General features: G+C 54.0%; 1 protein-coding gene across 8 annotated transcripts in view; it reads right to left on the bottom strand.

The window, feature by feature from the left end:
• Window positions 1-12421, bottom strand: part of DGKZ (diacylglycerol kinase zeta) — a 33571-nt gene extending 21150 nt beyond the window's left edge. For 3 of the 8 annotated variants that reach the window (XM_030330904.1, XM_030330905.1, XM_030330906.1), the window contains exon 1: window positions 9853-10037. In XM_030330904.1, the coding sequence (XP_030186764.1) occupies window positions 9853-10013 (161 nt within the window). In that variant the 5' untranslated portion in view covers window positions 10014-10037. Of the gene's footprint in view, window positions 1-9852; window positions 10038-12129 lie in introns of those variants that run through there. The other 5 variants (XM_030330907.1, XM_030330908.1, XM_032594852.1 and 2 more) reach the window with 4 other exon arrangements.
• Window positions 12422-13943: the final 1522 nt, after the last annotated feature.

The following is a 13943-nucleotide window of genomic DNA, read 5'->3' as shown; positions in this document are numbered from 1 at the left end:
CAGCCAAGAATTCATTACTCCCACTGGTAACTTCACACTTCTTATTTGGCTTTGCTGCCACTGGACCTGGAAGCCCTAATTCTTTCAAATCCACGTGTCTCGTTCCTCTCACCCACCAGCCACAAGTTCGTGGGGGCCAGGGGCCAGGTCTAGTGCATCTGGGCATGCTCAGCACAGTGCCTGGCCGGGAGTCCAGTGTTTACCCCTGATCAGCTTAGGAGGAAGGAAAAGGGAATTCCGTGGGGGAGGGGTGAGAGCCATAAGGGAAGAGAAGGGCTTCCTCCGCCTCGGGTACCGCACCCAAGGCCTGACCACAAGGCCCGGGCTGGCCCAGGCCACTTCTCTTTGTTGGGCGCAACGGGATGGCAACAGCCTTTTTTCAGCAGCTACCTTCCCCTCCTCCGGAGGACCTAAAGAGCGACAGCCGAGGCCCCTTTCTGGGCTAGGCACCACTGCCCACTCCATGCTCTCCATGGCTTTGCTTACGAAACCTGGACAGCAGGACTGGCCAACATGAGGGAGGTAGGCAAGGAGGGGAGAGGAATGACTCAGGTGCTTGGGGGCTGGGCTCGGGCTCTAGCTCCGAGCTCCTCGCTAAAGCTCCTCAGTCTCTCTTTCACGTCCCAAGTCCTGTCTCAGGGTCGGGCTCCTGGCAAGCTCTGGAGAAACGTCTGTGGAATCAATGACTGATCCATTCCTGGAGGGCCACCCCCCTCAAGCCGTCCTCCCACAGGTACCACAGCTCATTCTAGAGTGTCCACTTGCTCCTGATTGGCCTTCCCCACTCAGCTGGGCAAAATGCAAGCCCTGGGCCTGGCACTCAAATGGCTTCTCAGCCTCCTCTCCCATCTCTCCTGTACTTTTTACATTTTATTTGACAGATACATAACTCATTCGGTGCCAGGTACCGTTCTAAGCATTTTACAAATATAAACCCATTGAACTTCATAAAAATGAACAGTATTATTATCTCCTTTTTACAAGCGAGGAAACCGAGGCACAAAGAGATGAGATAACTTGCCTGTGGTCAAACAGGCTGCTGCTAGTAAGTGGCAGAGCTGGGATTCCAACTCGGACTCTGCTCTAGGGCCATTCTTGAAATCCCTCTCTCCACGTCTAGTAGGTCTCTTTGTGGCTGTGCATTTGGCACCCAGCAGTCTACCTGGAATACCACTCCCCTCTTCTGCTTAGTGACCTTTCTCATCTTTTTCCTCTTGTCTTTTCAGAGTTGGCTCAGACATGGGCTCTGGTGGAAAGTTCCTCCCAGCCCCCTCTCCCGGGGGGTTAGCAGCTCCCACGCTCAGGCCCTCCCTCAGTTATTCTCGGCCATCAGCGCTAGTCTGCAAATCTGTTTCCCCCTCACCCCCCAAACTGTGAGCTCCTGGGACCATGAACTGCTCATAATTGCATCCCCAGGGTCTAGAAGTGCAGGACGTGGTTTGATGAGTGAATGGAGGAAAAAGTGAATGGTCCAGGCTTAGTCTCATGGATTAAACTGAGAGCAAAGGGTTTCAGGCACAGCGACCCAGAGGCTGGCCAGCTCCTGAGGCATTCTTGCCAGCACTGGGTGGGGGAGTTGCTGGTTTGGGCTGAGCTTTTGTGTCTTAGAGGCACACACTGAAACTGATCCCAGATGGGATTGCTGATATGTCTCCCAGTCTCTCCGCTGGCCCCCAAGTCCTTCTTCCCTCGTGACTGGTCCATCTTGTTGCCTTCTCCTATATCTGTAGCAGGTCCCCATTCCCCATCTGCCAGAGCAGCATTATGCCTTATCCCTCATTCAAAATTTAACTCGCTCTCTGAGCTGTCTGTGTTGCTCCCTCCTCCGCCCCCTAGAAGATCTCAGAATCGCCTGTCAGCCCCAGCACCCCCTCGCCCCCTGCCCTGCTTCCATGCACCACACAGAGGGGTTTTTTCCTGCCTTCGAGGCAGATACTGTGTCTAAAGTCTCTTTGAGAGGTTGCAGGAGACAGAACTTTTGTGAGGGTTTATAGACTCAAAGGTCCAGAGGGGTTCTGCATGTGACCAGCTAGAGGACCTCAAGTCAAGTCTCTTACCGTGTCTGAGCCTCAATTTCCTCATCTGATAAACGGGGATAAAATGCACCTTGTCTTCCTCATGGGAGCTTGAAAGCCTGTTCATTGTAACCAGTTTTTCAGTTGACCAAAACTTTAAAGAAAGGAAATAACTCCAGAGGCCTAAAAATTAAGACAACCACTTTGGAGCATAACTTGGCAACCACTATCTAAGTGGAAGATAACACCACTCTGTAACCACACGCTGGTAGACTGAACACACAAGGAGCTGTGTACTCGAATAGTCTCTGAAGGATTGCTTGGAATGGCAAAAATACTGCCAACAACCTAAATGTCCATCAGGAGGGTACCGGGCAAACAGCTTGCCATACAGTTACAAAAAGGAATAGTATATAGGAATCAAAATGGGTTCATCAGAGCTCATGTTTCAAAATGGTTAAATCTCCAAAACAACCTGGAGAGAAAACCTAAATTCAGAATATGTACAGCATACCCTTTAAATCAAGTGCAAAACTACACAAAACAGTACTATATGTTGCTGTGGATAAATGCCTATGCAGGAAAAAATTTTAAAAGACACGAGAATACAAACATCAAAAAAAAAATCAGGATTGTGGTTTCCTCTGAGGAGGGAGACATGGGGCTCCCATCTCTATCTAAAGTAAACATGGCACAGTGATAACATTTCACCAAACTAAGTGGTAGGTGCTATGCTATTCTGTGTACTTTTTTAAAAATTTATTTTGAGAGAGAGAGAGAGAGAGAGAGAGAGAGAGAGAGAGAGAGAGAGAGGGAGAGGAGGGAGAGAGAGAGAAAGAGAGAATGAACATCCCAAGTAGGCTGCTCACTGACAGCACTGAGCCCAATGCAGGGCTTGAACTCACGACCATGAGATCATGACCCGAGCTGAAACCAAGAGTCAGATGCTTAACTGACTGAGCCACCCAGGTGCCCCTTTTCTAATTATAAAATAATTTGTACTTTTAAAAGATTTTAAAATAATTTCTTAATAGAATAAATTAAAAAAAATTTTTAAGGTTTATTTAATTTTGAGAGAGAGAAAGAGAGTGTGAGCAGAGGAGGGGCATACAGAGAGGGAGACACAGAATCCAAAGCAGGCTCTGGGCTGAGCTGTCAGCACAGAGCCCAATGTGGGGCTCAAACCCATGAACTGTGAGATCATGACCTCAGCCAAAGTCAGACACTTAACCAACTGAGCCACCCAGGTGCCCCTAGAATAAATTTTTTTTCATGTTTATCTATTTTTGGGGGAGAGAAAGAGTGAGCAGGGGAGGGGCAGAGAGAGAGGAGACAGAGAACCCCAAGCAGGCTCCACACTGCCAGCACAGAGCCTGACACGGGGCTCGAACCCACGAACCATGAGATTGTAACCTGAGCCAAAATCAAGACTCGGATGCTTAACCGACTGAACCCTCTGGGTGCCCCGAGTTTTAAAATAATTTCTAAAAAAAAGACAGCTCTCTCAGGTCACCCTGGGTCTTCCATGTATGGGTCTCGACAGTGGCATGGAACCCCAGCTGTGTCCTTTTCACTGTCTCATGGTAGGAACCCCATGCCTGAGGGGCCGGAAGGTCTCCCCCCAGAGGATGTCTTCCAGAGGAGGGTGAGCGGGTGGCAGGTTGTGTCAGTGGGGTGTCTGTGTGGGCTGGGGAGCAGGAACCAGCTTGCTCCCTTTCACAACCACCCCCGCCTTAGTAAAATGTCAGCAAGCTGGGGAAGGGGGGGCGGAGAGCCAGGCAAGCTGTTAACCCGCGAGATGCTGATGCCGGGGCGTGGGTGGTGCAGGCCCAGGCTCCCAGACAGCTATTTTGGCATGTGCTGTGATCGGGCTCAGCCCTGGCAGGGGAGAGGCCTCTACGTGGGAGCTCTGGACTGGCACTGTGCCAGGCGCAAGGGGGAGGAGGTCTCTGAAAGGGAGGGAGAGGGCTCTGGGGCCCTTCTCTCTTCAGACCTCTCACCGTGAGATGCTGAGTACAAATGAGACCCAGTGCACTGTGCTCTCTTCCCTAGCACCTCTCCCCAGGCCACAGGCCACAGGCCACCCAGTGACCTCAGGGCAATATCAAGGGTTCCTTTGAAAATTTCTCGAGTCTTCTGCAACCTGCATTTTGAAAGCAAGATAAAAGATCACAGACTTGCCCCTCCACTCCACACCCAGCCAGGAAGCACATGACAATCTGCTTTTACAACCCATTCTCCCTCATACTCCCATAGTCCCATTACCAAGGGTCCTCCCACCCAGCCTTGAAGCTAGGGTCCTGGTGGCAGTTCTCCCTTGGGGTCTAGGAGAAGAACATCTCGTGGGTCTCACTCCACTCCCATACCAGACAAAAATCTCTTAATCTTACAGAGCGCTCAAACCCCTTTATAGGCTCTACCAGTTTGGAGATGGGAAAATAAAACAGAAGAAAAGAGTGCTAGTAGGTAGGGTGGCCTATGTTGTGAAAAGATCCAGCGGGAGCTGTGTGATACCGGGCCAGGCCTCTGACCTCTCTGAGCCTTTGTTTCTGATCTGTAAAATGGGAGTAAAGCCAACCACAAGAGTGTTGCAAGGATTACACGAACCGGATAGATTTACAGGCTTCGGGCATCTGTTAACTCTGCCGAAGATGAGTTGGTGCATCACTCACCTGGATGCAGGGGAGGGGAGGGGAGGGTGGGAGTGCTCCTGTCCTCAGCTTCCCCCTCTTCTCCCTCAGCCACGGAGCCCTGGACCTCACTCAAGCCTGCTCTCCATCACCTAACCAAGTCCCTGGTGTCTCAACTGAGGAAGGGGGCAAAAAACAAAGATCGATGACAGACTGCTCCTCAAGGGCATCTGGTCACTGCTCTGTCCACTCTTCCCACTCAGAACTGCCTTCCAAGGCTCATACCTGTGACTAGAATGCCAGGCGGGTCCCATGTTGAGAACTATGGAGGCAGTTCTGATACCTAAGGGTATCAGGGGCTCCACAAAGGAAACTGAGGAAGCAGTTCTGGGGAGCAAGAAGTGAGTGCTTGGTAGCACCCAGAGGTGCACCCACTAATCTCGCCCAGGAACGAGGAGAGCTGGTGAGCCTAGAGGCAGGTGCTCCCTCTTCTCATCTACACTGCCTCCCATGCTGACGTACAGAACTGCTCAGGTGGCAGTGGCAGCCTCCAGAAGGAGAGGCAGAGGGGGAAGGGAGGAGGGCAGGTTGGAAGGCACCAGATGAGGATTCCTCAGAAAGCAAGGAAGACTGTGGGGTCCTGAGCTGTGGTACAAATTGACATGATACAGGGGTTAGGGGACCAGTGTTGGAGTCCCAGGTAACCCCTAGCTATCTGTGAGACTCTGGCCCAGTCAAGGCCACATCACCAGGCCTCAATCTTTAGGGAGAGGGAGGGTTGGGCCAGGTGATGTGAAAGCTCCCGCCTAGCCTGCCCTCTGCCTCATTCTGATTGGCTCGGCCCGGGCAGCCAGAGGGGCAGGTAACTCGCCAGTAGGAGGTATCCGTGGGTCCACCCAAAGCAGGTGTTTGGTACAAGTGGACTAGCTGGAAGGAGAATCTCCCTCCCACCACCCTCTCCACAATGGTAGCTGTCGCCCCCCTGTGTCGCTACAGAAATACTGCAAGGACAAGTTGCCCATCAGCTTCTGGACCTTAAAATTCTCTCTTGCCTTCGTAGGGATATAGGGTCCCAACCCCTGCTTCACCTAGAGCCCAGCACAGGCCAAGCCTCAGGGCCAGTATGCCCACTCACTTCCTCCTCTGCTTGGGGGATGACTGGTGAATTCTGGAGAGGTCTCCAGGAAGCTGAGGAGAGTCTGATTCTTTTTCCCCTACCTCCAGCTGCCCAGGACTTAGGCTTTCTTTGACTAGGGTCACTCAGTCCTTTCTCTGTCCTTGCCTGGGAGGACACACACTCTCCTGTTCTCTTTTGCCAGCTGGGTGGCTCTGTATCCTGAGATTTGACCTTTTGGGAGTATGGCAGGAGACAAAATGACAAGAGTCGCCCAACCCTTCCCCCGACCTGTAAGCCAGAGAGACTCTGGTGGGTGTGTGGCAGCGGAGGAAGACTGTGAGAGTCCTATCTTGGTTCCCAACCTCAGATGGATCCACAATGGCACACAATGTTGCATGGTGGGTGGGCAGAATGGGGTGAACTGATGCACAGCTCAGCCACTGGGGTCCCTTTTTCTTCTCAAACTGGTAGGAACCCAGGGACCCTAGCTTGTACCTGGTCCTCTGGACACCTGGGCCACTCCCAGCATCAGCCTAAGACAAACAACTCAAAGAGGTTCCTCTGCTCCCAGATATCCTGGTGCCACAGACAGGGGTTCTTGCCTCTGCATGAGGCATCCCTCAACATGTGCCTCCCCAACCACTGCAAAATCAACCCAAACTCCAGCTCAGGCACCCCAATGGGCATCCTCTACCAGTCTGGACTTCCGGACCATGCGGCATCACCTCTGAATGGGACCTATTGTTTCAAACTTGTTCCACAGGTGCGTTTCCTGCCCTCTGGGAACGAATGACATTGGCAGAGCCAATGATCAGGCTCCCAGGGGCTCTGTAGGCCCAGGCTCCTTTACGTCTAGGTGTGTGAAGTGCCAGGTAATTTCTGATGCCCCTGGGGTGCAAAACCAGTTAATCCACAAGCTGCGTGACCTGCCCTGGGTCAGGCTGCTGGGACCGAGCCAGAGGATAAGTGAGTCCTCTCTCCAGGTGGGTCATGAGGAGGAGACAGAGTCACCTTCCCTCTCACTTCTGACCGACCACCCCCTGCCCCCGCCCTTAGGCCAATAGTATCTGAAGGGTAAGAACAGAGGGAAGAAAACCCATATGCTCTGGGATTTGGGCAGGGCCTATAACCTCCTCTTCCAGGAGGGGCTGATGGTTCCCAGCAAGGACCCATAAGGTGGGATGGAGCTTGGGAGGATCATGGCCTAGCTTTTTGTCTTACTGTGCTGAAAGAGAAGGGACTCTTACTGCTCCCCAGGTTTCAAGAGGGTGAAGCCAGTTGTAGGGGTCTGAGATGGGCTTCAAGGACAAGCCTCTTTAAGGAAGATGCAAAAGAGGCTGTCATTCAGAGACCGTTGTACCTGACCAGATCAGGAATGATGAACACGCGGCCCATATACCACCACTACCCCTCCCAAGCCCACAGCAGAGCGCCGATTATAGAACTCAACCACTGAGCCAAGATCCGAATGCAGAATTCCCAACCCAGCTTTAGCAGTCACCAGCAATCTGTTATCCTCGGTCCTCCCTTCTAGCCACTGACAATTCACTTAGCAGGTCCCTCAGCCCCAAGCTCTAAGGTGTGGACTGGATGGAAGGGGAACAGGATAGGGTGAATGCAGAGGGGGGAAACCCAGTGAGAAGCACGAGAGCCTGGTTAAGGATGAGCACGGAGCCTAGGGAAAAGACGGGGACGCTGGCTTCAGCTGGGGCACCGGGACCTTTACTTGAGATGGGCAACCAGCGAACGTGGCTGGACCAAATAAAAAACATTAAAGGGGCAGTGCCCAAGGCAAGTGCACTATTCCAAATGTTTGCCCCCTCCCTCCAATCAAAGCAAGGGGTGGGGGTCAGCCTCAGTGGGCATCTGATTCTCGGGAGTTCCCAGGACTATCAGGGAGGTCTTTTCCTCCACTGCCCTCTCCCTGACTCTACTTGGTTTTCCAAATACATTAATTTCTGAATGCCCCAGTGCCCCCAGCACAGTGCTGCTATGCAGAGACACTCCTTACATGCTTCCAGAGGTGCTGTTTGATTTCCTTCTTATTAAGCAGCCTATCAGATCACTTACCATCCCCAGAGTGATGTAATACTGTGGCTCTCAAACTTGGTAGCACATTAGAAACACTTGGGAAGCTTTAAAAAACACCCAGGCCCAACCTCCAGACCTGATGAGTCAGGCGTGCTAAGGATAAGATCTAGGAATCTGAATTTCCTAAAGCTCCCTAGGTCATTGTGATGTTTTGTTCAGGAACCTGGTATAGAGAAAGGGTTCTGGACTAGAGTTACAACTCTATCTCTGCCTCTTACTTGCTATGTGACTCTAGGCAAACTACTTATCTCCTTAAGCCCGTGTTTTTCCTCATCTATAAAAATGGAAAAATAACACCTGTTCTGCTTATGTTAGAGAATTATGTAAAGTATTTGTTGATTTTCTTGCTTCTTGTTCTTCCTCCTGAATGTGCCTGAAGTTCACCTCTACATGCACAAACCTGTGCCCTTAGGAACCGGCACAGCCACAGGTCACAAGAACTCAACGCTTGGTACCCTGTGGGCAGGGACAGGAAGCCTCTGGTGGAGCCCCTCCCTCCCCCTCCGGAGCCTGCGAAAACTGGAGACTACATCCTGCAGAGCTGGGTGTAAACTGCTCCATCTTGCAGGGCTGTGGGTGACAAAACAGAGGTACGAAAAGCCTTGCTCCCTGCCCTGTTTTATATGACATTGAAGCCTGTGTGGCTTCACAAGAGCCCACAGAGCTCCATCTGCCAGTGTGAGAATCCTGATCTCTGGGTGTGCTTGGTGACACAGATACAAAGAACAGGGCCCTGGCCAGGGTAAGGCTGGCAGAGGGCATAGGTCAGCATTACAGGGACGCCAACCCGCACAATAGGAGAAAACTGTCCACATTATTGGTGGGTAAAGTCTACCCCGGGAAGGATCAGGGCAAAGCTCAGAGAGGGGGTTGTGCTGAATGCCTTGAAGCCTGGGCAACCAAAGAAAAGTGAGAGGGAGGCCTTGGGCAGGCTCCAAGTGATCAGAGTCCAGCCTGAGTTGGCTCTGGGGTCCTTAGCTAATTGGCTGCAAGTTCCCCAGCCATTGGAGAAGGGCAGGAGTCAGTTAAGAAAAAGCCCAGGGAGCCAGGTGGGATACTCATGGGGCCCCACCTTCCCTCACCTTACACCAGGGCTGCGTGGCTGGAAGCGGCTCCAAGCCAACACTGGTACACATGCCATGAGCTGCCTGCACTCAATCTTTCCACACCCCTCCCCAGCTCCTCACCAGAGTCCTGGTCAAAGCCCTGTCCCAGGCTTTGCTGATGACATTTGGTGTGCCGGTGGAGGGGGCAGGCTGGGGCTTGAACAGCCAGCACACGTTCCAGACTGCAGCCCACCCCATCCCTTTCCCAGCAAGGGCTGGAAGCGGGTAGGGGGAGAGATGCCTACTGCCTAGCAGAGGTAGAGACTGGAGTCTCTCCACCAACTAAGAGCAATATAGAACACAGGTGGCCAGGCACCCCCCAATCCGAGGGAGAGGCTTAAAGTGATGAGCAATTAGCTCAGTAACCAGTGCTCTGGGACAGCCATGTGTTGTGACAGTATCAACAGAGGCCATGTTCTGCAGATGTCATGCAGTGATGGTAGGCAAACAGCCCCACCGAGGCCCGGGGGGCGGAGGGGAGGAGGGTGATGGCGTGACCCCCACCTCACTGTGGCCAGGAGGCTCAGAGGGGGCCCTGTTCTCTCAGTGCCAAGAAGGGGTGAGCGGCCGGCCATGAGGGCCCTACCTGCTGGTGCCAAGGGGCTTAGGTGCTTCTCTCTCCCTGCAGGCAAGTTGGAAGCTGACCCTGCCTCGGTACCACAGAGGAGGCACGCTAAGCTGCCGGTGCCTGGGAAAGACCTCCGTGCGGTGCCAGTGCCGGGACGCTGAGGGATGACCCCGACGCGGAGCCAACCCAAGGCAGCCCGTACCGCCGGTGCCCGGGGGAGACCTCCACTCGGTGTCAGTCCCGAGACGGCCGAGGGACGCCTGCCGGTGCCAGGAGCGGTATCCGCCCGCTACCGCGGTGCCCACCCCGCCGCCGCCGCGCTCACCTGTGCCCGAAGAGCCGCAGCCCTGGGAAGCGCCGCTTGTTGAGGCGCCGTGGCGCCTTGTCCGGCTCGGGACCGGCGTCGCGCTCGGAGCCGCTGGACGAGGCGGAGGCCGACTCCGAGTCGCTGCTCCGGGCCTCGGGGCTGCCGTCCCGCGGCTCCATCCGGCCCTAGCCCCGGCCGGCGGCGGGCCCGCGGGAGACGCCCATGCCGGGCGGGCGGCCGGGGCTCAGCACGCCGGCTCCGCGCCGCCTGCCGCGGCCATGGCGCGCCCTCGTTCCGCCCGCCCCGCGCCGCGCGCCCCCGCGTCCCACGCCCAGGTGCCCGGGAAGCGGCCGCCGCGGCTCCAGGAAGTGCCGCCAGCCGCGGCCGCAGGACCCCGCATAGCTGGCCGGGCCGCTGCCTGCCCGTCGCCGAGCACGCCCCCTCGGCTGCGCGGCGGCACCGGCTCGCGGCGCCCTCTGCCGGCCACCGGCCGCTCCGCAACATGCCTCGGAGGCCCGGTGGGGGCGGGGCCAGGAAGGGGCGGGGGCGCGGGGGCGCGGGGGCACGGGGGCCCCGCCTCCCCATCCCCGGGCTGGTCCGCCTGGATCCCACATTATCTCCTCCGGCCTGACACGCCCGCGCTGAGCGCAGCCAGACGCACACGATCTTTTCCTCCCCGTAGCCCCTCCCCGAACAACCTACATAGTCACAAGTGAACACTCGCGAGGGCAGCTGTCACCCCCCCCTCCCCTCCCACAGCCACACCGGTATAGACACCTCTCTTGCACCCCCTGTGCCCACTCACAACCACTCATGCCGTCTCCACACTTACCCCCTTGGCTCTCCCAAATCACACCCCCCAGGAACAGAAGTCACACAGTGCTCCCCATACACAGAACAAACACGCCTCTCACACACTCTTAGGCTCACTCATTACTTAAGCTAACACTTCCCACCCCAGCCCCTCACACTCAGATATATATACCAAGGACCAAAGTCACTTCGTGACCCTGGCACACACCAGCAAAGAACATACACGTTTCTCATACAAGTTAATCTCTCCTCAGCTATTCACAGTTGTTTCCAACCCTTTCACACTCTCCTAACACAGTGTTCTCCCGACACAATACCCAGTGGATCCTGTAGATCTCTGACACTACAGGAGTCACCTGCACACTTCTTACACACTCATACATACATACACACAAGGACCACACTCTCATTCACCAACATACACACCTACAGAGGACGTACACATCTTTCTCCTACTCACGAATACCCCCTAGGACAACAGTTACACGTTGCCACATCCCTCTTATACACACATCACTCACCCAGAAATATGCCTTGCAAACACACCCCCAAAGGCAACAGAGGTTGTCCCCCTCTAGAGACGAGGAAAGCAGTTGGAACCAGAGCAGTCAACTGGGGTGGCACAACCAGCACACGTGCTTGGGAATCAATGGCTGGGGCAGCTTCTGACAGTCCCCACAGGGCTGACAAGGGGAGGCCAGGAACCCGGAGAACACGGTCCTCTTCCTCCCAAACTGTGTCACCCCGATGCCCACATCAGTTGCCCGCTGTTTCTGCTAGCACTCCTTTTGCAAAGCCACATCCTGTGTCACCTTCACTTTCACCCTCTTCTCTGGGGTTCTGGCAGCCCATTTTCCAGCCTTAACCAGCCACATATAACCAATGCTCGGGGCAAACCTGTGGTTTTGAGAAACAACCAGTGCCCAGAAGCTCAGAACCTTCTTCCAGTGTCCTTCAAGGTTCCTGTAGGCCCGGAGAAAGTGTGACCAGGGAGGTGGGGGTACCAGCCCTCCAGCCAGCACAGGTGCCAGGGTGGCCAGGAGGAGGGCAGTGAAATCCCCAAATGGGTCTGACACTGTCCTCCTGGGGTGTTTGGTTCCCTCTGAGGATGTTTCCCAATGGTTCTGACCCCAAGCTCTGACAGTGTCAGACCGGAGGCAGCTGAAGACCCCACGGAGTTTGCACACAGCGTTACAACACCCAACGCCACATTCCTGTGGGGGCTGTGCTTCCCAGATCCTCCTGTTACTAGCTCTCTCAACTCTTAGCCTCCCACCACACTGCCTCCCAGCAATTCAAACAGCAGAACTCCCCTCACCCTGTCAAGAACCCTTTGCCCTTTGCTGAGCCTCTGCAGAGCCGCTGGACAACGGGTGGGTAACCTCACTTTTGCCACCAACCCCCCCCCCCCCCCGCCAGATAAAGGACTCAGAGAGGGCCAGACATTGCTATGCCCATTCCCGGGCCACCTCGAGTACCTACTGTGTCTGGGGGGCCTCTGCTGGGATCTGTGGCACGTCCCAGGAACGGTAGCGCCACATCTGCCTCAGTGCCCCCGGCCGTTCCCCTTCTTCTGTCCCCAGCGCCTCCGCGGGGCCCAGAGCTGTGGCCTCATCGCAGCCTCCCCCGGTTCTGTGGCCAGCCCCCAGTACGCTCATCCTGCCCGGCGACTCTCTTCCTCTTTCGGCACTTCCTGATGGGGGGGGGGGGGTGGCCTGCGAGAGGCCAGCAGGCTGCCCCAGAAGAGGACCACAGGCCTTGTAGGCGCCTTCCGCTGACTGGGGCAGGAGAATGGCTGGGAAGAGAGGCTGCATGGGAGGGCAAGAGGCAGGCAGGTGAGGACAAGCCCAGCCCAGCTGCCAGGAGACAGCCGGAGTCAGAGGCTGCCACTCAGCCGCCTGGCTTGCCTGGGCTGGAACCCGAACCTCAACCTCAGTCTGGCCTTCCTCTCCATTCGGCCTCTCGGATCGTCACCATTTGGTCCTGCTAAGATCTCTTCATCACAACTATGAGGCTACATGGCGGGCAGTGCCTAGCCCCTACACACCTCTCTCTCCTTAACACCTCTGTCAGCATCAGACCGGGGGTGGGCACACGGGACAGCGGCGGAGTGAGAAAAGTAACCAGAACAGAGTCAGGAGATGTGAGCTCATGGTCCGTTCCTGTCATTTACTGAATCAGATCAGAGAGGGCTACTTCTCTGAGTCATGTTAAATCCTTTCTGGAGTAAGGTGGGATAGAAACAGAAAAACTGATGAATATATATCTCGGAGCTTTTCTGGGCCTCAGTGTTCTCATCTGTGAGATGGAAGGGGGGCAATAGTAATAACTGGGCTCATGGAGTTTGGTGAGGATTAAATAAGAGGTAAAGGGTTTACAAATTAATTCACTCAGTGAATATTTATTATCTTCTATGCATCGAGCACTATATCAGACCATATAGCAGTGAGCAAGGAAATAGGCTTCTAACCTCACAGAGCTTAGATTCTAGTGGGGAAGACACATAGGAAACAAATAATACATGACATAATGTTGGGTGTGCTATATAGAAAAAAGAAGCCAAAGTGAAGGGGAAAGAATTTGATGAGGAAAGAGTTTGGTCTCCTACTTAGGTAGGAAATCAAGGAAGGCCTCTCTGAGGAGGTGACATTTGAGAACAGACCTAAATGAATCAAGAGAGCAGACGACGTGACTATCTGGGAGAACAGCATTCTGGGTGGAAGGAACAGAAACAGCAAAGGCCCTGAGTAAGGAATGTACTTGATGTGTCTGAGGATAGCAACCAGGCCTGCTGGACTTTGAGGCCATCGGGAAGATTTAGTAAGTAAATAGGAAGGAATATACTTACTTTTTATCGTTAAAGTTGGTTCTGGGATGGAAATCGTCTCTTCCTCAAGCATTATTTAATCACACTGCTCTATCACACTCTTTAATCACACTGCTCTTTAATCACACTGTTCTTGAGCTTTCTATGTGTTTGTTACCCCAGAAAGGCTGTAAATTTCTCGAGGACAGAAAGGGTGTCAGTTCAGTTCAGTTCAATCACTATTTACGCTACAGAACTTGAAGACACAGGAATGCACACAACGCCATCCCAGCTCTGGGAAACCTCCATCTGGTGCTGCAGTGACCTCACGACTGGAACATATTTCTCAATAAATATTTATTTAATAAATCATGCCATATCATGAATAATTAATACTCAGCATTGATAAAATAATACCTAATATTTCTTGGACATTTCTGTGCCAGAAACCTCTGAACCCTTGTACCAAACTTATCCTCCTGTTATTTTC

This window comes from Lynx canadensis, chromosome D1 (genome assembly GCF_007474595.2).
Source record: "Lynx canadensis isolate LIC74 chromosome D1, mLynCan4.pri.v2, whole genome shotgun sequence".
Classification (NCBI taxonomy): Eukaryota; Metazoa; Chordata; class Mammalia; order Carnivora; family Felidae; genus Lynx; species Lynx canadensis.
This window is presented reverse-complemented; position numbering and strand designations above follow the sequence as displayed.